The 27410-nt window shown below is 43.8% G+C and overlaps 1 protein-coding gene across 2 annotated transcripts; it reads left to right on the forward strand.

Moving 5' to 3' along the window:
* Positions 1-4404: 4404 nt before the first annotated feature.
* On the forward strand, positions 4405-25892 carry CYP2U1 (cytochrome P450 family 2 subfamily U member 1). Of its 2 annotated transcripts, XM_073340856.1 has the most exons (6): positions 4405-5040; positions 13035-13670; positions 17338-17499; positions 19394-19561; positions 20189-20346; positions 23725-25892. In XM_073340856.1, the coding sequence occupies exons 1-6, from the start codon at positions 4629-4631 to the stop codon at positions 24115-24117; spliced, it is 1929 nt and encodes a 642-aa protein (XP_073196957.1). In that variant the 5' UTR covers positions 4405-4628; the 3' UTR covers positions 24118-25892. The 2 variants fall into 2 exon arrangements, with proteins under 2 accessions (XP_073196957.1, XP_073196958.1); XM_073340857.1 differs by lacking the exon at positions 23725-25892 and having other exon boundaries at positions 4416-5040; positions 20094-20357.
* Positions 25893-27410: the final 1518 nt, after the last annotated feature.

The raw sequence follows: 27410 nt of genomic DNA on the forward strand, positions 1-27410 counted from the left end.
CTATTTATAGAAACATGTTTTCGTTCTAATTAAAGTACTGAGAGTTTCAGGCAAATCCAATGGAAGAGGCTACATTAGGCTTCTTTTTCAATCTGATTTGTCTTTGTGAACTTCATTTCTTTTATATTGCATTGTATGGCAGCAGCTAATAAAAATATCAGCCCCTTATATGGAGCAGATTAGAGAGAGACTGTATCTAACTGTATCTAACAGTTTCATATTTGTTTGAAGAAAAATTGGCCTTGACTATTTGAAATTTCAGATATGCCCACTTCAGTACACTCCTTTATAATCACCATAAATTGTTTTTAAATATAGCTCAGCTAATGTCATGGAGCTTTTTGTGGTAAATTGCTGTAGAGTTAAAGAGACATTCTAATACTGAAAAAATAAACTATTTGGGGTCGTCAGCAACCCACTTCCTCCTTTACAGCTGCTTTATAGGAGAATTAAGGCTACAGTGCTGGTGTATATGTGCCCTTTATCAATAACCTTGTTTAGTAAATGCTACTGATATTCTGCCTTAAAAATAATGCATCAATTTCATAACATAATACGGTTGTGCAGTAACATGTCTTCCAGCACAGTGTCCAAAGATGGGCAAAACACACACTGTGTGTTATGGGAGGTGCAAGAGTGCCTTTTTAGATGTGAAGCTCAGAATTGTGATCACCAGTCATGGAAGATCCACATCAAGCCCTCCTTCTCAGAGAGCAGGCCATTATAACAGCAGGGTCTTAGAGCATCAACAAATTAAAAAGATAGGTGAAATGGAAAATATTTCTGAAAAGATACAGTTCTGTTCATCAGAACTTCTTTGGCTCCAACTACAAGCTTAGAGTGGAATCTCCCCAAAGCAAGGACTGTCCTCCTGAAGGCTTTGAAAAGTATCTATAACATAGTTACAGTTGTAAGCAGTGTCAGGATGAGCTCCACCCTGACATCTAGTGGTGAGGTGTGGCAAGTTGTGGAAAAGAACTTCAGTGGCTGATCTCATTTGCATAGGCACACCCACCCCACCTAGAATGAGGCCATAGCTGCCCAAATGGTCACCTTGGCTGCTGTGGGATCCCCAGTGTCTCTGTTATTGGGGCAGGAAGAATAAATTGTTATTACCCTGATTATGGGAACTGTGCTTGGAACTGTACTTGGCCTTTTGTTATGATGGAGGGACTCACCATCAACTAAGTAGCACTCGCTAGGCAAGGGTCATGGGTTTTAAAACTCTGTGAATTGAGAGAGGCTGGGGACAAGTATTAATACTTGGTGGCATGGGCTCCTGGGAGAGGGCCTTACATGCTAATTGCACTTCCTCCTCTCTCCACTGCAGAATATCAGAGCTAATTTTGATTCCATTAGGAGTCTAGTTACAGGCTGCTGAGCTCACTTTGGGCTAATGGTGCACCAGCACTGAGGCTTTCCTACTACAAGCTGAATTCACCAAAGAGCTGAACTGACTAAGAGCTGAAATCACTGAGCATTGTGTTAAGTAGTGGGGGAGCCTGAAGATATATTGTGGAGCAGTTTGCGGGACAGCTGGAGTGCCTTGTGGACAGGCTGGTGGAGCACTTCGTAGGATGGTGGGAGCTGCTGGTGGGACATGGAGCAGTTTGTGGACCGGCTGGTGGAGCAGTTCGTGGGACGGTGGGAGCTGCTTGTGGGCCGCGGAGCTGAGCGAAGGAGTTCGTGGGGCGGCTGGCGGAGCGAAGCGAAGGCCTATGGAGCTTTGGGGCGGTCAGCTTCAGATCATGTAAGGTGCCTCTTACCCCTGTCCCATCTCCACCCAGGTTGGGAGGTAAAGCTCCGCAGATAAACTTTCGAACTCTGGGGCTGCCCTGACCAGGGACAGAGACTTTTGAGTTATTGGACTTTTGGGACTTTGGGTGATTTGGGGTTGCTGGACTCAAGAACCAAAGGGAAAGGGGCATGCCCCAATTTGCTTGGGGTGGGTTTTTTTGCTCATGGGTTGTGTTATGAATCCCGTTGGTGGTGTTTCGCCAACATAATGCCACATTGTTTCTCTCTGTTATTAAAAGGCTTTCTGCTACACTCAGACTATGTGCTTGTGAGAGGGGAAGTATTGCCTCTTGGAGGCGCCCAGCGGGGGTGGTATATATTTGTCCCAGGTCACTGGGTGGGGGCTCGAGCCGGTCTGCAGTGTGTTATTGGAATGAAACCCCTAGATACTGAACCTGGTCCTTGTTGTTGCCAACTCTGACGGGCAGAAGGGTTACACAGTCACATTGTTTAATAAGAATTGATCCTCTTTTTCATTTCATTGATCAATCTGATAGCAATAAGTTTATGGCAAATGAATAAATCCAGGCTGATTCCAGATGATAGTAGGTACACCCTGGTCAATAATTAAGATAAGAAATCGGTCAAAGTTCTATAAAACAAATACACGTTTGTCATTGCTAACTACGAATTCACCCCTCCTCTGCTCCACCATTCCTACACTCTTGTCTACATTGGTGGCATCTGAAGGTGAATAATTCGGGGGTGAGGAGAAAATCAATGGCTTAAGACAGACTCCATGCTATCAGATTGACCAATGAAATGAAAAAGAGGATCAATTCTTATTAAACAATTAGTGAAACTGAGCAGGAACGAAGGACTTCTTCCTTTTTAATAGTTTGGCAGCATTCTGAGTTGTGCAAATCATTCATAATAAAAACAGGTGAACCATGGTGGCCTTGGCTGAGTTTTGGACATTGTCCTAACCACTGCTCAGGCATCCTGGCCTCTTCTTCATTAACAACATAGTAGATCTTTCCTGTTTCTGCATCCCGATATGGTTTGGGGGCTATAGCTCGAGTTTGAAGGTCTAATGTTACTGCAAACTTGCAAACTGTTCTTGTGAGATGGAAAACTCACCAATTCAGCTGATTTAATGAGAATTCTACACTCATGAATAGTGCAACCTACTTGAAGTCCAGCAGTTCTCACAAGATTTCAGTTCTGTGCCAGAATCTCATGAAAATGGAAGTTCTTGTGAGATTTTGGTCACATGTGAACTAGAGCGGAAACATACAATTTTAGTTGTAGATCCAACCCAGAACCAAAACAGCAGGGACAGGTTCATACCTGGGAAGTTGAATCAAAACCTCCTCCTGAAATTTGAAATAGGTTGGACTTCAAATTGTGGTTTTGGCCCATCTCATATTACTTGTGGCCTTTGGCATCAAACACACTAGAGGGTGTGTGTGTGCGGGGGAATTTTGTAAAATCATACTTGAAAAACACAAAAAAGTTAACCAGTGATATTACTTGGTGAAATGTTGCACCTGTGTATGACAAATCTTGTCACGACTGGCTGATATTTGTAGTTCATGCCTATAGTTTATGGCATCATAGACGATAGTGTAGGATAGGCCCAGAAATGCACAGTTCCAGTGCCAATAGAAGCTTGTTGTGGATGCAGGGTGGTGCTCTAGATGGGGAGCAGGGGCAGTAGGAGCAGAGGGGAAGGTTGGGGTGTTGGGGATAGGAGAGGGAAGGGGTGGTGCTCAGTGAGGAGCATTAAAGACACTCAGTGTGGGGGGGAGATATTGCAACCTATTCCCCATGCCCATCCCAGATGTGATAACCAGTCCTGCCCCTCTGGGTCCTGCTCTTGCCTCTATCCCACCTTGCACCAACTGTGTGCAGTTCACAGGCAGTGACAGAGGGGCAGAAACATGGATCAGTCCCCCCCCCCTCCGCCCTATATTTCCACTGCAGAGGCGCTAGCCCCCATTCCTCCCACCTCTGGTTTTGCTGTTCCTCAAACTATGTCTGTCTTTAGGACATTGTCACCAGTGGTGGCCCACCAGAGCTTCACGGTGATTCAGCACATAAGTGCTTTGGTAAATAGGGATGGACTGAGGCACATGCTTAAGGTTGATGTGCTTAATTTATTCCTTTAAAAGGGATTTAAAGTGAAAGAAACTAAGGCTTCTTTACTTCTGAATAAGAGCATCCACACAGGGGGCTGATACACTTTAGCTAATGCACTTTAAATTCGTGCCTTTAGTTAATCTGGTTTAATGTTCCTGAGTGTCTCTGAGCAGAGGTACCCCCAGACTGTTACGCTGGTTTTAATTATTAGCACACCAAGGTGCCACGGGAGTGGGTGGGGTCCAGAGAAAAATGAAAGCGGATATTTACTGACCCTATTTATAGACCGTCCCATTGCCAAATATCTGAATATCTAGGAGTCGCTGAATGGATTAGACAGGTGCCAAGTTCCTTCTTTCCCCTCTGCCTGCCACCACCCTGGGCAGGAACTGCAAAGCAACGGTTGGGGGCGGGGACCATAATTCAACCAGAGCCTTGCGCTGCTTTATTTGCTCTCTTCCCACCGCCGATCTCTTTGCGGGGCTGGGGGCCCCTGAGCGGAGGCAGGACTAAGGAGAAGCCTGGGGGCGGGGGTCTGGGGAGAGGGAACCCCCCGAGGCTGGGGACGTCACGCGGCCCACTGTGGAGCGGAGCCCGGGACTCCCCCCGGCTTCTGGGACGAGCGGCGACGGCCAGAGCTCCGCCCGCAGCCGGAGGCGGCCAACCCCCGGACGCGAGGCGGGCGGGGCGCTGGCTGGCTGGCTGGCTGTAGCCGCGCCTCCGGGAGGTGGCGGCGCTCCCGGGGCTGGATGGCCTGGGGGGGGCTGGCGGGCTGGCCCTGGCCGCCCCGGGACCCCGTCTGCTGCGCGCTGCTGGCGGCCGCCGGGCTCTTCCTGGGGCTCTACTGGCTGCTGAGCCGCCCGCCCCGGGGGCTCCCGCCGGGCCCCAGACCCTGGCCGCTGGTGGGCAACTTCGGCTTCGCGCTGCTGCCCGGGCCGCTGCGGAAGAAGTGGCAGGGGGGCTCCCGGACGCTCTCCCCGCACCTGCTCCTGACCGGCCTGGCCAAGGTCTACGGCAGCGTCTTCAGCCTCTTCGTGGGCAGCCGCCCCATGATCGTGCTCAGCGACTTCGAGGCGGTGCGGGAGGCGCTGGTCAGCCAGGCCGAGGTGTTCAGCGACCGGCCCAGCATCCCCATCGTGGCCATCCTCACCAAGAAGAAGGGTGAGCGCAGGGCCTGGGGGAGCAGCCCAGCGAGCCCCCCGCCCGGCTCGGCCACTGTCCTGGCGCCGGACGGCCGGGGCTGCAGATCCAGGGGTGCCTCCCCTTGCATTGCACGGGGGTCCCTGCAGGAGGGAAATGTGGGCTCCCTTCGAGGTGGAGCGTCCTCTCCAGGCAGGTCTTCCCAACCGGCCTTGTGGGAGGGGGTGCCAAGAAAGGGGCAAACCTCACCTCTCCAAACAGGAAAGCCCCTAGCCCTGGTAATGGAGCCTAAAGGGGTGGCCGGATGGATTTCTTATCCTCACAACAAAAAAGGTTTGAGACACAGTGCGGGGAAGAGATTGGTCTTTATTTCCTGGCCTCAGTCAGTTGACATGGGTCAGATGATTAAAGGTCCCATGGCAGCCAGGGTCAATAGCCACTGACTGTGGTGGCTGTTGTCACTTCCCTTCCCCCATGTACGCCGGTACAAACAAGCATAAGACAAAATGTGTCGGGGTGTAGGGTGTATCCCGAGGAACTGGCTTGCTTACCTTTCCCAAAAGTCTTAGGCCCTGCTTGCAGGGAGGAAGTATGGTGTCACAGAGGCCTCATCTACACTCAAAGTTGAGTCAACCCAGCCACGTCACTCAGGGCTGTGAAAAATCCACATCCCTGAGTGACGTAGTGAAGTTGGCCTAGCCCCTGGGGTAGACAGTGCTAGGTCGACGGAAGAATTCTTCTTTTGACCTAGCTACTGCCTCTTGGGGAGGTGGATTAACTAAGCCGACTGGAGAACCCCTCTTGTCATTGTAATGAGTGTCTACAATGAGCGCTATAGCAATGCTGCTTTAGTGTTTAAAGTGCAGACAAGCTCTAAGTCACTGAATCGGGCCTTAAGATATCTGGGTTCAATGATCAGATCTACCACAGACTTCCTACAAGGCTTGTGCAAGACTCTCTCCCTCTTTATTCCCCATCTTTAAAATTGGGAGAACAGTATTTATGTACGTAACAGGGGGAGGTAGTACAGTAAATTCATTACTTTTTTGCAAGATGTTTGGATACGACAGTGATGGGTTGGGACCTACATAGATAAAAGTTGGATAGAAATTAGTTATATTTAGGCCTGGTCTATGCTAGAAAATTAGGTTGGCTTTTCTACATTAGTTGAGTGAAATATCCACACCTCTGGGCACCATAGTTAAACCAACCTAAGTACCCCTGTAGACAGCGCTAGGTTGACAGAAGAATTCTTCCATTGACCTAGCTACTGCCTCTCATGGAGATGAATTACCTATGCCATCGGCAAGCTCTGCAGTGGCATGGCTGCAACCGTACAGCTGTCTCTCTCTAGCATTTAAACTGTACACAAGCCCTTAGTGGGGATGAATGAGAAGAACAAAGACTGTTTTGTATTATTAGTCTAGTGTCCAAGACTTGATATATTTAGTTCTAGATCAGTGCTAGAATATCACTATCATTCTGAGGGGCCAATGACCTCTAATCTGTCCCATGTCCATCATGCTGGTATCTTGAGTGTACATCAATTACATGAAATAAGTGGTTTCCTGACAGGGGGGGTGAGAGTTCTTAGGTTTTGGCACATCTTACTTTTGGGAAATCTAGGTTATAGAGGGGGAGTTTTGTATTTTGTCCTGACTGTGGCATGTTCTGCAATCCAATCCAGACATGGAGCTCCATGTCTGAGGGCTGGCTTCTGCGAGCTCTTCCCTGTCTCTTGTGAATTTCATCCATTGATGTTTTTCATTGTTTCTAATGAGTATAATAGATTTGGTGGCTCTTGATCTCAGAAGTAGTCCAGGTGTGGCCCCACTGAGGGCTTTAAATGTCAAGGCCAGAAGTTTGAATTTGGTCTGTATCTCGGGGAGCCAGTGAAATGTGCAAAGTCTCAAGGTGACGTGGTTGTGTGGGCTAGAAAGCAAGTTGCTGCATTTTTAACCAGCTGTTGATTTTATCAGACTTTAAGTTCTGATGCCTTGTGAACCAGGGCTGAAAAATTCACTGGACTCCTAGTAACCAGATGTGAAAGGTTGGGGCAAGAATGCTAAAGGCCTATGGTAGCATCTTTTCTCCTCTTTGGACCTCTTGGTTGCTATGTATACTTGAGGGGTAACTATCAACTGTCCCTCCCATGGAAAATTTTGGTGGCTGTTAGGATAGAGAGTGTCTGTCGCTCTCCCAGCCTCCGTTTGTTGGGTCCTCTCATGAATAACTTCAGTGCCTGCCTCTGCTGCTGTCTGTAGCTTTCTTGAGCAGCAGCAGTGGATAGAAAATGGAGTGATCTTTGACCATTTCACTGCAACCCACCAAGTTCTGAATAGAAGCTATGAAACTAACTGTTTCTGTTAGCCCATATGTACACTACACTAACATTTTTCTTCACGTTTTCCACCAGTAAACTGCCAGAGCTCAGCTACACCCTTGGCAGCAATGTGGGGCATTAATGTAGACTGGCAGCTTCTGGCAACCTCTGTTTTAACCACCACATCATCCAGACCTGCTCTGAGTGTTAGACAAGGTGGTGATAAAAGCACCAGCAGCAAGTCCATCTTAGCATTCGCACCATTGCTGTGGCCACTGAAGCTGCACCAGTGGCTATGCAATGATGAGAAGGCTGATGAGAAATGCTAGTGGAAACAAGGCCTACAGGTACAGCTGTTAGTTTTTTGTCAACAAGGTGAGATGAGGTCTGTGTTGTGTCCTCTGCAGTTTTTCTGCTACAAAACGAAGGCTGGACCATAGCTCTTTAATACTACCATACACCTTAATTCAATAGGATAGCTGGTGTATTTGGGGAAAATCTGGGCAGGTAACCCATAATAAATACTTCTATAGGGCACATCCCTATATATCATCCCTAATGCCTCACTCTCCATGCTTCTCCTGTAATCCAATCCAAATTTTTAACAAAGAGCCTACATTTTCAGTTGAATGTAACTACTGTATTTGTCCTATTTACATTACCATAAAGAGTTACATTTTTATTTCATAAACAAATACATGATGCAAATTGCCTGGAAAGTAAACATGATACATGTATTGTTTTTTGTAATGCACATTCCCCATAGACAAATGCCACCAAAAAGTAACAATTCTCTTGCTTCTCTATGTACTGATATAATTGATCTTAGATAAAGTTAATCCTGAAACCATAAATAAGTTAATTAAGTTCATCATCTCGTCTAAAAACTTGTTGTGGTGACTATTACAACTTCATTTCTGGATTTAACCCAGAAGTCATGTTGACATAATTTAAAGTACATAGATTTGTGTTTTATGGGAGGTCACCAAACTCGGTGACAGTATTTGAAATTCTGACCCCCCCACTGAACAAAGGTTTTGATACATATTCTTAGCTTGCGATGATGCCTTTAGTCTCTGTATTCCAGATAAATCAAGGCAATTTAAGGTCGTGACCCTGCAGTCTGGCCCACATGGGTGGACCACTATTGAAGCCACTGGGGCTCCACACAGAGAGCCTAAGCCTGCCCGTCTAACTAGCACTGATATTAACTTGTGTGAAAAACCTTTGTCGTATATATTGAAATAATAAGGGAGAAAATATACAGTTTCTCCCTTTATTGTTTCCATTTTTTACCTTATCTTGTCAGTGTAAACTACAAAGTGTGGTTAGGCTTGGGTCCCCCTCTCTGCAGCTTTATGGTGTATAAAGAAGAGACAGAAGATTTTCCCCTGCTGTATGGTTGCATTCTCCTTTCTCCCATCACTGTAGAAATATTGGCAACATTAAGTACGGTCTTCCATGTTGTAGGAGCGGGCAAACTTTTTGGCCTGAGGGCCACATCGGGTTTCTGAAATTGTATGGAGGGCTGGTTAGGGGAGGCTGTGCCTCCCCAAAGAGCCAGGTGTGGCCCTGCCCCATGTGACTCCCCCCCCTCCCCCCCCGGTGGTCCCCCCGGGACTCCTTGCCCATCCACACACCCCGCCGCCCGGGAACACTGCCAACCTCATCCAACCCCTCCTCTCATTCCTGACTGCCCTGCCGGATCCCTGCCCCATCCAACCACCCCTTCTCCCTGACCACCTGCACTGGGTCAGGTCGCAGCTCAGCAGCTGCGCTGCCTGGCAAGAGCTTGCAGCCTGGCCCCACCACCCAGAGCATTGCACCGGTGGCGCAGTGAGCTGAGGCTGCGGGGGAGGGGAACAGCAGAGGAGGGGCAGGGTGCTAGCCTTCTGGGCCAGGTGCTCAGGGGCCAGGCAGGAGGGTCCCACGGGACAGATGTGGCCCACAGGCTGTAGTTTGCCCACTGTTGTAGTAGTTGTTGGAAGACATCTTGGATAACTCAGAAATATATACTGGGAGATTTCTGAGCCCATAGCTGAACGGTTGTATGGGTTTCTGCCATAAGTGGTAGGCCTTGCCTATAGATGTGGAGGTTTCTTGGTTCGGGCTTTTTGGCCAAAAAACCCAACCTCTCACTGATATAACTCCAACAGTGGTAGCAATGGTGTGAACTCTAGCATTATGAACATAGAAGCCTAATAAGACTGTCTAATTCTCGTTGCTTGATGCATTTTTATGGCTTCTTCAAATTCTTCCTTGTATACACCCATTCCTGGGTACACTTGGCTCTCGGCTCATGTACAGAGCAAGTGCTGTTTTCCCTAGCTGCTTTTTTCAGTGATCTTCTGTTAATAAACAAAAGTGCTGAATTACTCCTCTTTATTGTTACCTGGCACTCAGCCAATGGGTTCAGGTTTCTTCTCTGATCTCTGATGTTGCTCTAACCTAGTGCTATTTTAATCTGTTTCTCCATTTCTGTTAGTTTTTGCCTATAGTAAGCTAGTTGTCAGTGCTTCCAAATGAGCTGGGATTTTTGTGTTTTTGATGATCTCATATGACAGTCTTCTCTATGGAATGATGTCTGAAAAATCTTTTTAGACTAGAACCTCGGAGTTATGAACACTTTGGGAATGGAGGTTGTGCGTAACTGAACAAAACGTTACGGTATTCTTTCAAAAGTTTACAACTGAACATTGACTTCATACAGCTTTGAAACTTTACTATGCAAAAGAAAAATGCTGTTTTCCCTTCATTTTTTTAGTAGCTTACATTTAATACGTTTACTATATTAGCTTTTTTTGTTTTGTTTTGTCTCTGCTACTGCCTGATTGCATACTTCCAGTTCCAAATGAGGTGTATGGTTGACTGGTCAGTTCCTAACTCTGAGGTTCTACTATAATATGAAATTGGGACAGTCTCAGTTCGCCAGATCAGCTTTTAATGCATAAATTGAAGGGAGTTTGCTCCCTTAAAAGATTATGAGACTGTCTTCACCTGTGGATGGTATTCATGTCCTCAGACTACTCTTTCCCCCGCCCCTCTTCTGGAGTCAGGAAAAGGTTGTGCTGAATTGTGGTTTGGTTTTGTTGTCGTACTTGCTTTAGGCCAAGATAGAAGTGTTCTGTTTCACTGGAATGATTAATACGTTCTTGGTCGATTTCAGTATCAGATGTGCCTTAGTTTTTCACCTGTCCTAGTTGATGTTACTGCTGCTACCTAGAAACACTGCCCTGGGGAGGGTAATCTGACAAGCTAAGAAAACCAACAAAAACAAAAAGTGTTGTGTACAGAGAATGTATTGCTGAGAAGCTGTTCTTCAAGGCATATTTATAGGAGACAAAATGAGGTTCATTTGAACACCTGTTCACTCAGTTGGTATAGTACAGTGACTTTTTTCTTAATCAAGTACTGATCATAATACTTCAAGATCTTTGTAACTAAACAGTGAGTTCAGATTTTTCAGCCTAATGCAGTCACTTTAATAGATAGTTCAGTCAGAAAATCTAATCATGAAGACCACATACCAATCTTCATTTTGCCCTTTCATATCTCTTAGATTGTCCTGAGTCTGAATAGTTTACATTCTCTTGGCATATACTATTCTTGGTACATTATTATACCCACTCTTTTAAATAACTTTTCTGGATTTATTTTAGGGTTATAACTCATTTTCATGTTTAGAGTTTCGACTTTTAGGTCCTTTTATCAAAATGTGGATGCCTATCCAGAAGACATACCTTTCTGTTACCAATTTCTAATGGCCACTGAGTTTCTCTCTTGTGTTTATATATCTGGCCATTTGTTAAATTAGGTATTAAACTCTTATCAAAGTGCCTTTCACAAATCAATTAATTTTAAAAAAAAATCTTTGAAACTTAACATTAATAGTGAAACATGTGGTTGTCATGTAGCTTTTGTGAAACAAACTGCTCTTTCTAAGAAAACATAATGTGAATTCACCATAAGTAGCACTAAAATATTGTTTCTTGCTCTGGTGGCTTAAAATACTTTTCCAAGTTACTCTGAGGTTTAGATTAATTTGATTAAGTCACTGTAGATTGCCCTCCTCTGATATAAACAAAACAAAAAACTGGCTAACTACGGCCCGCGGGCCACATCTGGCCCATGGGACCGTGCTTCCCAGCCCTTGAGCTCCTGACTGGGGAGGCTAGTTCCTGGCCCCTCCCCCGCTGTCCCCCCTCACCCGCAGTTACGCTGCTGCGTGCGCAGCGGGGCTGTGAGCTCCTGCTGCTCTGAGTGTCATGGTAAGGGGGCGGCAGCAGCGGTGTGCGTGTGCAGCAGCAAAGGGGGTTGGGTAGAGGGTCCTGGGGGGCAGTCAGAGGACAGGGAGCAGGAGGCGGTTGGATGAGGCGGAGGTTCTGGGGCGGGGTGGTCGGGGGGCCTTTTAGGGGTGGGGGTGTGGATAGGGAGCAGGGGGGTTGCATGCGGGTAGGGTCCCGGGGGAGGGGGTGGTCAGGGGACAAGGAGTTGTGGGGGTTGGATGGGTTGGAGGTTCTGAGGGGGGCAGGAAGTGGGTGGGGTGAATAGAGCATGGGGGCCAGGCTGTTTGGGGAGCACAGCCTTCCCTACCCGGCCCTCCATATAGTTTCACACCCTGATGTGGCCCTCGGGCCAAAACGTTTGCCCACCCCTGGTTTATATAGTTAGTACTATAAATGTGTACAGCGTCTATTGTCAAATCCAACAAGATGTATCTATTTGCATGTAAATTAATATTTATAGTTGACTCCAAAGAAGCCCATGAACAAAAAAAAGTTTAAAGTGTTGACTCGGGGTAGATTTCATAATAAGAAATGCCCATGGAGAGCATGTATCTAATGTTTTGAAAACTCCCTAGTGATGCAAATCCAAGGGCATTTCTACCAAGAAGTTTTAAATACACAGTCACCTTCCCAGTCTGTTTGCAGCTTTTATATCCTGTTGCCTAATTGTTTCATAAAAATGTAGGGGTTAACTTGAATTTTGTCTTTGATGGGAGTTGCATGCACACAGACAGTACTGGGAGGTGTGTACCATAGAGAGAGTCGTCCCGTAATGTTACAGTGCAGAACAAATTGTGTTTGAATATTTGGTTTTCTCCATCTTGCTCATGGCACTTGTGTGGGAGGTCCCCCTTTTTTTTTCTTTTCTTTTTGTTTAAAGGGTTACTGCTAACGTATGTCCAAAATTTGACATTCCTGTGAAATGCTTACAAGATGGTAAGCAATAATAATAGTTCTATAGTGCCTTCCAACTGAGGATCTCAAAACGTATTACAGACATTAATTAAGCCTGTTGAGGTAGCCATTATATCCAATTTACAGACTGGAAAACTGAGGTACAGAGTTGCCCAAGGCCATATAAGAAGTCTTAGATAGAGCTGGAACAGAGTCATCTTTCTCTGGCTGCTAGTTCTGTGCCTTGATCACATGACTCGCCTTCATTTTTGGAAAGTTCCTGATCTGGTTGTGAGGGTTTTTTTTTCTTTGTTTTGTTTTTGGGTGCGGGAAGTGGAATTAAATGTGTCACCTTGAGCTTATGCTCTAATAAATTGGTTAGTCTCTAAGGTGCCACAAGTCCTCCTTTTCTTTTTGCGAATACAGACTAACACGGCTGTTACTCTGAAACTTGAGAATATAGCTGCTCAATATGGGATTCACTTTTTTTTTTTTTTTTTTTCTTTTTTCAGGTGTCGTTTTTGCACCATATGGTCCAGTATGGAGGCAACAGAGGAAGTTTTCTCACTCAACTCTTCGTCATTTTGGATTAGGAAAGCATAGCCTGGAACCCAAAATCATTGAAGAACTGAAGTATGTGAAGGAAGAAATGCTAAGATACGGAAAGGATCCATTTAACCCCTTTCCCATTATCAGCAACTCTGTGTCCAATGTTATCTGTTCTATGGCCTTTGGTAGGCGCTTTGACTATGAAGACATTGAGTTTAAGACCATGCTAAGTCTCATGTCACGTGCGCTAGAGATAAGTGTAAATAGCCATGTACTTCTGGTCAATATTTGCCCTTGGCTGTATTATCTTCCCTTTGGCCCTTTCAGAGAACTGAGACAAATTGAGTTGGATGTCACAGCTTTTCTAAAGAAAATAATTGCACAGCACAGGGACACCCTGGATAGAGAAAATCCCAGAGACTTCATCGATATGTATCTCCTGCAAGTGGAAGAAGAGCGAGAGAGCAACAGTGAGAGCAGCTTTAATGAAGACTACCTGTTTTTTATCATTGGTGACCTCTTCATTGCAGGTACTGACACCACTACCAACACATTGCTTTGGTGTCTGCTCTATATGTCTCTCCACCCGGAAACACAAGGTAAATGAGACTTTTCTAACAGTACTTATTCTACACTGGACTACAAGACTGTGTTGTTGGTTTTGTATAGGGCTGTATTTTATCAGGAAGGCAAACAGGCAAGTAACCCAAAATTTTGTTAATCTGAAATTCAAGTTATAAATAGGTATAAGTAACTTAAAGGGCTAATACTCAGTAGATCACCTCAATATCCTAGTTTTATTATATATGTAATAAAATCAAATACAAGTCGTCCGTCCCCCCCCCAAAAAAACACATAAGTGCCCCAAATGGCATTAACGTTGCCTACGCAATCCCTGCCATACTGTGCATTTGCCATTAAGTTTTCTAGATATGTATCTAAGGCAAGTATTGCAGCTAGTTGACATGTCAAACTTGGATACATTGATGTTTTGGCCAGGAACCCCCTCTCTAGGTTTCAGAGCCTGAATTCCAGCCCGAGCTGCAATATCTACTAGACAAAGAAGGTTTAAAGTACGAGGCACTGTGACGTGGCTGTAGTAAGTTTTGCCTACAACACTTCTGTCAGTGCCTCCTAATCTAGAGTAATCTTTTTAAAAAGGTCAAGGTAATAGTTTATTGGAAAATAAATCTTCTTCAGGCAAAGATTGTACAATAGGACAGCAGTTCAGCGTTTTGGAGATAAATGAGTTCGCTCAGTGCTAATTTAAAACATCATTTTATTGCCTGTTGTTAGATTGGAACAGGAACAGCCAAACACCGTATCACCTAGGGACAAACTCTTTTCTAGGATGTCCATATTTCTTAAAGTAAAAATGGGATGGTCTGGGGCTTGCCCAAGCCATTGCATTACCTGTGTTGACCTTAAGTCTTCCAGCAGCTGTCCCACAATGCCCAATACTGACCGCTCTGGTCACAATTCTGAACTCCACTGCCGAGGGCTCACAGGGAGTGGAAATCGCCCCCCTCCCCCTTAAAACCCTACAAAATTTTTAAATGCATTTTCCTGATTGTCCAGCTTGGAAGTTGGTGAGCACACCTAGCAGTTCTCCATTGTTGTGTGCAATGCCCCAGCTGACCATGCCGGCGGCATGCTCTAGGCATGCTCTGTTCTGGAGCAGACAGGAGATATTGGATCTCTTGGGCCTGTGGGGAGAAAAGACTTGGCAGGCACAGCTACAGACCAGCTGTAGAAATGTGGACATCTGAAAGCTGATTGCTCAGGGAATGCAGGAGAAGGGGTAGGATGGGGATCAGCAGCAGTGCCTCATGAAAGCTTGTCTCTGTCACCAACAGAAATCTGTCCAATAAAATATATTTCCTCCCCCAACTTTGTGTGTCTCATAGGAGTTGGGGTATTTTTACCACTTTGGCTAACAGAGCAATAATATGAATGAAAAGCCTTCAAAAAATCACTTCATGGGCTGGGGTTTAGAAGGTTTTTATGAGTTTCGTGTCTTTAGCTTCTTTATCCACTTACACTTGCTAGTAATTTTTCTCTTTTTTGCTGTTGATTTGAACCATTTTTTGTCACTTGTTTCTGACCCCATCTTCTGTTTTGAGACGAGATGACCAGAACTGAGCATAGTATTCTAGGGGAGTGTGCAACATTGATTTATATAACTACACTATCTCCTTACCATATCATGCTTTATACATCATAATATTCTTCTCTGCTTTCATTTGGCCTGCCTGGGAGTCTTGCTGTGCCACCTCTTGTTCCTGACCATGAGGCTTCTTCAGCTCTTATGAGGAAGCAGCATGGTCAGGCAGTTCACAGAAGTAGCACTTGCTGGGGGCAAACTCTTTCTGTTAAGGAAGAAGCTGGGCTAGAAGGGAGGCAAGGTGAAGAGAAAGAGTTGGTTCTCGCTATCTGCTGGAAGGAGGAGCCCCACTTTTAGCTCTTGTGGGAGCTAAAGAGGGAGAGACATGGGGGAGGAGGAAGAGAGAGAGAAAGGAAAGAGACATACGTGATCAAAACTAACTGGGCTCCAGTCCTATCTGGATTCCAAAGATAAGTATATTTGTCCAGGATCTGAGGGACTTTTAAGTACTGATTTTTTTTTAATTAAGCAAAGATAATGTAGCAGTTTTGACCTGCTATTAGCTTAAAAAGTCAAGAAATCTTGCACCTTGCAGTCAGCAGTGCAAACAGGGCAAAGCATCTAGGTGGTTTTATTACAGTCTCACAAACCTCTGCAGGATCTACAGACTGCACCATGGGGATACAACACTTTGGTGACATAGTGTGTGTAGACAAGTGAACAACCCGGAGATGGCTCATCCTCAAAATAAAATTATTTTCTGCCCCTTGAAAACTGTTTTCCATTGAACCACTCTGAAAATGCCAGAAGGATCAGAATCAAGGATCAGAATCTATCAAAGTGAAAAGCAACTCGGGTATTCTAAAAAGAAAAGGAGTACTTGTGGCACCTTAGAGACTAACCCATTTATTTGAGCATGAGCTTTCGTGGTTCCACGGTATGCATCCGATGAAGTGAGCTGTAGCTCACGAAAGCTCATGCTCAAATAAATGGGTTAGTCTCTAAGGTGCCACAAGTACTCCTTTTCTTTTTACGAAGACAGACTAACACGGCTGTTACTCTGAAATCTGGTATTCTAAACAGGCAAATGGGTAACTCACTGCCATCACTGCAAAAAAGTTTTTCACTTTGTGTTCCTCATTTGAGCAGCAATTTCCTTAACAAATCCATAGATGGCAGCACGTGTCTGTTTAGCAAGTGACAATTGCTGAATCCCTTTCCCTGCCTTAGTGGTAATACACAGAACTTTTTCTTATGCTGACTGAGCAGATAATTAACCTTAAATCACAGTTGAGGAGATGGCAGGTCTAATGCTGAAAGGTAGAACTGGCAAGCAAAACAACCACTACAGGCACAGGGTTTCCAGGGAAGTTGTGGATAACTAATATTAGCTATTACTTAAAATCCAAACTGTGTTATTTGGTTATTTTTTCCCCTCTGGCCTGCCCTTCATCTTTTGCTTGTCTTTTTAGGTTGAGAGTTCTTTGGGGCAGGGTCTCCATCTTCATAGTGTGGAAAGCACCTAGTGAATGCTGCTGTAGTGAGCTTAATACTATGTGAGGAGCCCTCAATGCTATGATAAATAGATTGAAAGAAGGAGCTTGCACCTTCCTCCATTACTTTGGGCTTGATATACATGAATGGGTAGGATAGAGAGTCGGCTTTCAGTTATCCTTTGGTAGGTTGGGTGAGATGGGGCAAGGAGGAAAGAGAAAGTGGGTAGAAACTTTTGGGTTTTAAAAGGGCTCTTTCCCTTGTCTCAGGGGTTGCACAGCCTTCCTCCTGGGGGCCTGTGGTTCTCAGTCCTGGAAGCTCCTTTCCTTTGGGAGAGGCTCTCTCTCTGTGAGCATCTACCTATAACTGAGCTCTGATGACCTTTTATTGGCCCATGTGCTCATTAGCCAGATGGGATCTTTAATTTAGCTCCTCATGGGTAGTCTGGGCACAGACTCCCTTTAAAGGACCAGCAACCTCTGAACTCTCATTAGAAAACTCCTATGCTCTTGGCTGCCTAGAAGTGAAAGTCTCTAGCTATCCTATTATCAGTACCTATAGTTTTCCTCAACTATATCGTGATTGATGGTAATGTAAATATGAAAGTGCGACAGTGCCTTTGCACCTAGTTTTCATCTTTCTCTTTACTCCTCCCTTCTTTTGCATAGAAAAGGTTCATGCAGAAATTGAACTGGTCATCGGGCATGACAGAGCTCCTTCTCTCACTGACAAGACTCATATGCCCTTCACAGAGGCAACCATCATGGAGGTGCAGAGGATGACTGTGGTTGTTCCTCTTTCTGTTCCTCGAATGGCCTCAGAAACTGCTGGTAAGTGTTTGTATGTTTGTTCATTTGGGTTTTTTTTTTTGTTTTTGTTTTTTTACATTTTGTGGCTGAAATGTCTGATGGGACAGATGGTGAGAACTTTATGAAGATTGCAGTTATGCAGATATAGATGTAAATTCAGCGTGTAAAATGCCATCTCTTTAGAAAGAAGGGCTAGGAATGTTCATCCGATCATCCAAAGTGGTTAACTTAGGATGCCCAAGTATTTCATAATTAGAGTCCTATCCGCTGATGAACAGGAATTGCGTGAGCCTTTGTTGATAGACCCAGCCTTTGAGAACAGTAGAGAGAATCTCTGCTTTAATTTTACAAAAACAAAAAAGTCTCTAGCCCTTTTCCTGGCACAAAGAGTCTTGAAAATATTAACATGATGTAAACCGATTGCTAAAATGGAAAGGAATGTGCTGCTGGTTTTTATTTCTACAGAAAACAATAATCTCTCCAAAGTCCTCTTGCTGGTCCCTATTGTCAGGGGTGTGATGGTGGTAGACAGGAATGGGTTAACCTATGTGGGAGGTGTAGCAAAAAAATCATCTTGCAAGCCACCCAAAAGCATATCCTTCTTTAAATATTTTTTAACATCTGCTACAGTGATGCTGGCTGCCTCAAGGAGAATTCCCTCCTTTTGTCCCCCAGCAGTGTCTCAAGGTGGTCTTGGAGAGATGAACTACATAGTTCCCTTTACCTTCTGCTAGACTCTACAACAGTGTATGTGGAGGAGGAGAGCTGATGCCAAACCACTGCTGCTTTGAGTGGGATTCCTGTAGCTGTTACAGGCAGACCCTCTCCTTGCCAACGTTTGCCTTCCCCTCAGAGTCTTACGAGCTGACACTGGGTGCTCTGGCCTGGAGCTCTGACACCTCCAGCACAAAGCCAGAAAGAATCCAACTGACCACTGAACTGGACATTAGAGGGGACATCATCCCCACCCAGTCAAATAGCTTGCAGACAGACTGCAGGACAAATTGCTGGTTGCAGTTAGCTTTTGTGGGATGGCCTGCCAGCTCTGATAAACAGCTGCCAGATAGGGGAGCCTCAGTGAATTACTAGGAACCAGAAAGGGGAAACATGATAGGCCAAGACTTACTAGACTGGAGATTGGGTAGGATTACGTGTGTGAGGATGGGGAGGGGAAGATGAAATTAATGGACATTGGGGAGAGGGCAAGGTTTTTGGAATGGATAGATTTTTGTGGGCAGGGGAATATTGTTGAAGTGGAATACGTTCTGAGGAAGTCCTGTGTTCAGAATGCTGGCAGTATAGGCCTGGTCCAGTCTGTGTTCCTGTGAAACTTTTTGGGTTAGCTTAATGGTTGCAACAGTAGAAGATCTGAAATGTCTCTGCTATTCTAGATAACGGTAAATGATTTTAGTAAACTAAAGGGATTCGTGCACATCATGCAGTGTTTGCTTTGCACTGCATCACTGGTGAATTCTAGTTTTATCAGCATTAGCTAGTCATGGGAGGATCATCCCAATGTAAGGGGTTCTTCTGGTGGGACAACATCTTCTGTTCAATCTTCCTGTCTGCTGCTGGCATGCTGAGTGAGATTTTTTGGAAACATAACATGGCTGGGACTTTCCCACACTCTGTTGATCCCTGACTGTTAGCATAATTTAGTATACTTGGGGCTGCTCTAAGTTGTGCTGAGAGACTAAGCTGGAGCACAGCCAGCCCAGAATCAGGGGAGCACAAGGACCATTGCACCCAGGCTTCCACCCTCTGTCCTGAGATGTGGTGGGTGTTCCTTGCCCATAGCTGAGGATCTGGGCTCTTGTTTAATTACTATAGTCCCTCTTTCATTAAGCATGAAATCTCTCACATTTGCTCCTAACAAACACCTATCAAATCTCCTGTCTCTGTTCTTGTTTTGAAGTGCTACGGGGATATACTGTTCCTAAGGGCAGTGTGATTGTGCCCAACTTGTGGTCAGTGCACAGAGATCCAAATGTATGGGAGAGACCAGATGACTTCCAACCAACAAGATTTCTGGATGAAAATGGCCAGCTAATCAAAAGAGAAACGTTCATTCCTTTCGGAATTGGTAAAATATCTAGATACAGTTGGAATGGGCTTTTTTGTTTAAAGTTTGGGGTGAGAGTTATGCTTCCGAAAAGCCTTTAGCATTTGCCATTTTCTCATTTCATCATAGAAAATATTCATTTTTAAAATAAAATAAAAGTTGAACATATATGGTGCACACTGATTACTTAAGCTTTTTATGTTTTTTTTAAACCTCTTGGGAGTGTCCAACCCCAGCTGCCTGTTTAAATAAGTGCAACCTTCTCCCAGTAGTTTCCCCAAGATGGATCAGGTGATACTGTTAAAGTGGTTTTACTGCCATAAAGTGTTAAGACTGTACGTGCTTCTAATGTCAAGCAATAAAACCAAATGAAATCCAAACCAAGACTCTGAATCCCAAGTTTAGAAAGTTCAGCTCTGAGTCCTTCTCTGCTTGGGACTAACAAGATTGTAGGGAATTTCCCTAACAAGATTGTAGGGAAATTGTAGGGCTGTAATTGACAGAGTCAACAGTATAAGGATCAGTAATATTTACCTTTCTAACTTCTTGTTAGGTAAACGTGTGTGCATGGGAGAGCAGCTGGCAAAAATGGAGCTGTTCTTGATGTTTGTAAATCTCATGCAAAATTTCACCTTTTTGTATCCCGAGACTGCTACAAAACCAGCCATGGAAGGAAGATTTGGCCTAACTTTAGCTCCATTTCCATTCAATATAATTGCTTTGGAGAGATGAAGAAACTTCAAAAAAGACTAAATGAAGAGATACTGTACTTAGCAAATTCAGCTTTATATTTTTATCATTCTGAGGTATGAAAACATGTTCAATAAAAATGATTGGTGAACATTCCTTGATTATGAACTAGTAACTCAAGTTTAGCTGCTGAATTCCAAAAGTGACTTGATGAGAGCATGTCAGCCAATTTAATATTCTTCGTCTTTTTATTTCTTTAAGATACAGTTTACCCAATCTGCTAACGTTAATTTTGGGGCAAAGGACCAAAATAACACATGACGCTTTACAAGTATCAAGTGTCATTTTGGTCAGTATGTTCTCAAAGTGTTTTGTGTATACACTTGCCAAACAAAAGGAAGGATGTGATCAACTAATACTAAAGGAAGCATAAAATGATTTAAGGGATTTATATGTTTGTATGAAGAAACATGGTGACTAAATGTTGCTGAAGAGTGTTAGAAATGACAAGAACAGGGATACTCAGACTAAGGCTCACAAGTGGCTCTTCAATGTTTCTCCTGCGGCTCTTTGCAGCACTAGATGTTAGAACTGTGTGATTTAATTATTAACCAATCAGGATGCTTTTACTATGTTGTTAACCAATTGTCGGTGATAAAATAATACTTGGTCAGTCATTTTGGTGGGAGAACTGCATATAATAAACTATATATTTCCACATCATACTATTTAAATATGAGTGTTTTGAAACCATGAATTCACACTACTACTACTGTGGCTCTTTTGGATAATGTCAATTGCTACTTTGGTTTCTGAACCACTGAGGTCTGAGTATGACTGGACTAGACGACACTTTCTGTAACTTGAGAGGATTTTTTATTTTTTAATTTAAGTGACTTCTAATTTATAGATAGGGGCCAAACCAAAATGCCTCACTGGATCCTGGATCAGAACACTCCTGAGTATTGGGAACCTCATGAAAATTCAGGTTCACACTCCAAGGAGAACCCTATCTCATGCGGTCTCTGGGTACGTCTACACAGCCAGTAGGAGCGAGCTTTTGACCGAGTCGATAGACTCGAGCTCACGCTACTGTTCTAGAAATAGCTCTGTAGACAGAGCTTAAGTTGTGGGTTGGCATCTTCCCCCGCCCCCAGGTTTAAGAGCCTGAGCCCCAGCCTGAGTTGCAATGTTGTCATAAATATAAAGGGAAGGGTAACCACCTTACTGTATACAGTGCTATAAAATCCCTCCTGGCCAGAGGCAAAACCCTTTCACTTGTAAAGGGTTAAGAAGCTAAGGTAACCCTGCTGGCACCTGATCTAAAATGGCCAATGAGGGGACAAGATTCTTTCAAATCTGGGGGTGGGGAACAAAGGTTTTGGTCTGTCTGTCTGTCTGATGATTTTGCTGGGAATAGATCAGGAATGCAGCCTTACAACACCTGTAAAGTTAGTAAGTAATCTATAAGTAATCTAGCTAGAAAATGCATTAGATTTTTCTTTTGTTTAATGGCTGGTAAAATAAGCTGTGCTGGAGGGAATGTATATTCCTGTTTTTGTGTCTTTTTGTAACTTAAGGTTTTGCCTAAAGGGATTCTCTATGTTTTGAATCTGATTACCCTGTAAAGTATTTACCATCCTGATTTTACAGAGGTGATTCTTTTACCTTTTCTTTAATTAAAATTCTTCTTTTAAGAACCTGATTGATTTTTCATTGTTCTTAAGATCCAAGGGTTTGGGTCTGTGTTCACCTGTACAAATTGGTGAGGATTCTTATCGAGCCTTCCCCAGGAAAGGGGGTGTAGGGCTTGGGATATTTTTGGGGGAAGATGTCTCCAAGTGGGCTCTTTCCCTGTTCTTTGTTTAACACACTTGGTGGTGGCGGCATACGGTTCAAGGACAAGGCAAAGTTTGTACCTTGAGGAAGTTTTTAACCTAAGCTGGTAAGAATAAGCATAGGGAGTCTTTCATGCAGGTCCCCACATCTGTACCCTAGAGTCAGAGTGGGGAAGGAACCTTGACAAATGTCTACACAGCTATTTGTAGTATGGTAATAACATAAGACTGGCCCTACTGGATCAGACCAAAGGTCCATCTAGCCCAGTACCCTGTTTTCCGACAGTGGCCAGTGCCAGGTGCCCCAGAGGGAATGAGTGTCGCTCATTCCCAGCTTCTGGCAAACAGAGGCTAGGGACACCATGTGGGCCCAAGTCTGTCAATCTGAGCTCAGAGGCTTGCTGCTGTGGACTGTGTAGACCTACACTAATAGGCCAAATTAAAATCCCAGATCCAACAACTATCAAACTGTGAAAGTGAAAAGAAAACTGGAAAATGTATATACAACATGACTATAAAAGAAGAAATAAAAAACTGTAATTTAATGAGCTGTAATATGTCTTTTCAAACAAGCATCCTCAAACAGTTATAGTAGAGTTGAGTTGGAACCAATACTAGCAGTGTTAGTTGTAGTATATTTAACTTTGCCAAAAATTGACTGCTTTGAAATATTTACTACTCTTTTATATTGCTTTCGTCTCTTGCAAGACAAAAACCTTCATGTGGTGCTCCCGTTACATGTGGTTTGTTTGTTGTCAAAAGGCTATGAGACATCCATTTGTTGATCTCCAGGTATGGTTTTAGCAATGTGAAATTTGAGTCCTTGTCAGGGACAGCATTGAAGAACCGTTGGACCAGCTCCACATGTGTACCAACTGAATTCTAGTAGGCTGTCGCATGCTAAGCGTGACTACCTTTCAAGAGTTCTTAAGGAGACTGACATTTTCTTGTAGAGCAACATCATCACTCACGCTGCAGATTATGAGCAAGAGATAAAATTCATGTCTATTAGCTCATTGCCACCATGGACGACACAGCGTATTGCCATGCCGTGTACATTAGGCACGGTCTTAAAGATGTCTCAGTCCTGGAGGAGTTCAAGACCGTGGGAATCTCTATTGCTGCACGAAGATTCAGACAACTGATCATAACTAATGTCTACAGACTTCCAAATCTTGAATAGCTAAAGCAAATATTACCATTTCCCCCTCACCAAGCTGTGTATCTTGGTGATTTTAATAGCGACCACTCACAGTAGGGCTAGAGCAGAAATGATGCAGCTGCTTAGCAACTCACAGGCTGGGCCTTGTTTGCACATGTCCATCTTTTTTGACCCTAAAACTATTGACTTTTCACTTGGCCAAATGGAATACTCTACCTATGTTTTCTGATTAAAGACAATTCTGGTGTTCCTCTGTAAGCTTCAGGAACAGTCCTTAGAAATTTCCTTGCAGCCAACAGTGGCACATTATTCTGCTTGTCTGCTTTGGAGTTCCATTTATTTGAATCAGCACCTGCAGTGTATGCAAACTGGGTTGCATACACTGCAGAAGTTGAAGACTGGATACACTGTATCAAACCAATCCCAGAAAACTGACTGCTTTGTTCATCTTATTAAACGCATTTCTCACAACTATCTATATTTCTTGCTGGCAGCTGGAGACAGAAGCACTCTTCAAAGAACATGGGAAGAGTGGTGATCTAGACACCGAAAAAGCAGGAATAGAGTCCTTGAACTCCGCTCGCCTGAAGAGATTGAATGAAACCATGGAGGATCTGGACTTCACTCATTTCAGTTGCAAAGCCTGGGCATTCCTCCATAAGCTTGGAGCTGCTGACTTAGTGAAACACCATCAACTGAAAATTACAGCCAATTCTGTTAACGCATACCTTCTCTGTAATTCAAAGATCAAAACTGACAAGGTGATTAGACAAAAGATTGAGGAAAGAGTTCTTTTCAAATGTCCAACAAAGTCCTGCCACTTTGCTGCGATCATCTCCTTATACTGCAGAAGAAATGAACAAGGACTTCATGGCCTCCAAAAGTAGAAAAGCTGCTGGCAAGGATGGCATTTATCCTGATTTTCCTTAAGAATTTGGGACCAAAGGGACAAGTATAGTTGACAGACCTTTTTCACTGCCATGTATTTAAACAGGGAAGATTCCTAAAAGCTGGCATGAGACAATAGTTATTGGCCTCCTCAAACATGGGAAACCACCAAATGATGCTGTCAGTTATCACCCAATATCACTCCTCTCCACAACCTGTAAGTTAATGGAGCGGGTTTTACTGTCCCATCTCACCCTTATCTTTGAGGCCATCCTGCCAAAGGAACAGGCCAGTTTCAGACTGGGACAAAGTGGCTGTGACCAGGTTCTCACCGTTAATAGTTACATCCAGAAGAATCTAAAACCCAGAACAGCACTAATAGATTTATCCACTGCCTATGACATGGTATGAAGAGATGGGCTATGGCTCAAGGTATCGAGGGTCATCGAATACCATAGCTCTGTGCAACTCCTGGCCACAATGTTGAGCAACTGTAAATATTGCATCCCTTTTGAAAGGGCAGATCAGCAAAGCATGCATCCTCAATGATGATTAACCTCAAGGATCCCTGCTGGCTCTTTTACTATTCAAGATCTATATTAGTGACTTATGTTACACAATTTCACATACATTGATTTATGCTGATGAAATTCCTCTTATGGAACAAGGCAAAAGGCCTCACTATCATGGACAACTTCCTCTTCACCAACGTCAAGATAATGGCAGAATACTTTAAATATTGGGAACTCTGCGCCAGTGGCTCCTCCAAAAATCTTGATAACTGCCTTTCTCCTAAACAACAAAGCTGCTAAGAAACTACTTAGTGTGACCTTCAGCAATCAACAGGTCCAAAATGAGCCCTATCCAAAGTACCTGGGTGCAACTTTGGACAGAAGTTTGACTTTTAAAGTTCATCTGAAGAAGACACGCAAAAAGCGAAGACTAGCTTTGTCCAAAAACATGTAGATGCAATATGGGGTGCCACTACATGCGGACATTTCAAACAGTGCATCTAGCACGTGTTCTTAATTGTTGAATATTGTGCATCGGTCTGGAGAGGCAGCTTAATGCTACAATGAGAATTATAACAAACATGAAAATCAACACCTGTTCCATGGTTGCCCACTCTGGCACATGCACTGTCACCCAAGATCCAGAGAGAGAGAGACATACAGCTTGTGAGTACAAGTGAACCACGTCCAACCTGAACTTACCAGTTCATCAGGACCTCTAGAACCTTCGAAAGACATGCCTGAAATCTCTCCATCCTTTTTGGGATTGGGTAAAACTCTTAAATTGTCCTCATTCAATCCTGAGCCCCACTGGAAAAAAATTTGGGATAATGTCTCGAACACCTGATTGCAGACACCAGAAAAAACTTCTGGGCTTCAGTCTACCCCAGAAACAATATTCCACTTCGAACTGTTTGAGAACATCAGATGGCAGATACTGTCAACTCTCTCAACTCTGGAAGATGAGAGACCATGCACGATGTGTCTATGGAACCCAGCTGCAAACTGTGGGACCAGTCTGTAAGTCAGTGCCCACTTCAGTCATTTGCCAGTGGTATCTTAGGGTTGTACCAAGCCATTTCTGAGACTACCCGTTGGCTCACCAATCTGGACTTGGCTCTACAAATGTTGCTAATTACCCCTCTTACCATACACAAGAAATCTCCTTAGAGCAGGTTGAGGTGAAGAGGTTCCTGCACAGCTGATTCCAGAAATCTTCAGTTGCAAAGCTACAATAAAATGCTGATAATTTTTTATCTGACTTCTGTTTAAATGCCTACCCAAACACCATGGCTATGCAACTGATTGATTTGATTATACAAAGTACGTACGCTTACCCTCTACTTAAGAGGGTAAGTACTTTAAAATTTTGGCAGAATCCAAAGAAACGACACATAAAATAATAGGAGTACCTACATATTGGTTAAATGGATTTGCACATAAATTGCTTTTGCTGCAGTCTGCCTTCAAAACCAGTGATCTGCAGAGAAATTTGGTATGTAAAAGTCACATTACTTCTGAAAACTGTTACTTTACAAGTAGTTCCGTAAGAGTTGTAGCTTCTGATCGTACATAGAATCCAATGCTGCATAATGTGAAGTGCTGCTATACATACACTATAGAGGTAACCATTATCACTTCTGCCAGAACTAGTTGTTGCTGTAACTGACACAAAGGCCTTTCATCCCTGGCAAATAAAATTAAGGCTTCCACTAGTTCCTGAGAGAGAGATTGGAAACTACATGACCCAGAGGAAGTAAATTACTCTTGTTTGTGTAATTTATACCCTTCTGCTGTGGAGCAAAGTTAAATTGGTAACAGATGTAAGCTGAGAGGAGAACTGGATTGTGCAATATTGACCTACATTGTTTTTGCAGCAGATAAGTCTTGAATGTGCCTTTGCTGAATGGTGCCTACCTTTATTCAACTTGAGAATTAGTTTCACTGTAATCTTTTGTTTAATTTTTTAATCAAGTCTTTTCTAAAGCTATTACACATTCCATTTTATTCACTAGGAGACGCATAGCAGTGACGTTGACATCTGGTTAGCAGAGCTACCAGCTTCAACCACCTCTATGCCAGCATAAGAATCCCTTTCATTTTAGTACCGCCCATCCTTCCAAAACAGTTTTAAAATGTTGACACCCTGAAAAAGGAAGAATGGTGGAGTGGGGAAATAAAGAGGCATGGGGGGTGGGAAAGGGACTGCACAGAGCCCCAGCATGGTGGGAGAAAATGGGGTACCTTGGCATGGGAGATGGGGAAAGGGGTGTTGCAGAGAGTCTTTGAAATGGAACAGGATCAATGGTGGCACAGCGGGAGCTTGGGTGGAATAGAGGGATGTAAAAAGCCCTAGCACATTGCTTTTATAGACTGAACTCACTTCACAACTAGTGTAAGTATCTTCATAATTTTACATTGGACTACTTCTTCCCCTCCGTACTCCTAGGGGAATTTTTGCTGCTGTTAGCATTGTAAGTATAAAAGTGAAGCTACTATAACGTTAACTTGGCCTGATTTTACCTGTATGACCTACTATCAGTACTGCAAAATTGTGGGGGTTTACATACACAAGATTTAAATATAATAGAATTAGGCTTGGTCTATACTTAAAATTTAGGTCAGCATAGCTACAGCACTTAGAGCTGTGAAAAATTCATATCCCGCAGCACCATAGTTATGCTGCAGTTACCGCAGTGTAAACTGTTGACTAATATATGCTAGCCAGCATCTCAATATATATAGATAATATGCATTAAGCACACATATTGTAACAGTGA

Source organism: Lepidochelys kempii, chromosome 4 (genome assembly GCF_965140265.1).
Source record: "Lepidochelys kempii isolate rLepKem1 chromosome 4, rLepKem1.hap2, whole genome shotgun sequence".
NCBI classification, from domain to species: Eukaryota; Metazoa; Chordata; order Testudines; family Cheloniidae; genus Lepidochelys; species Lepidochelys kempii.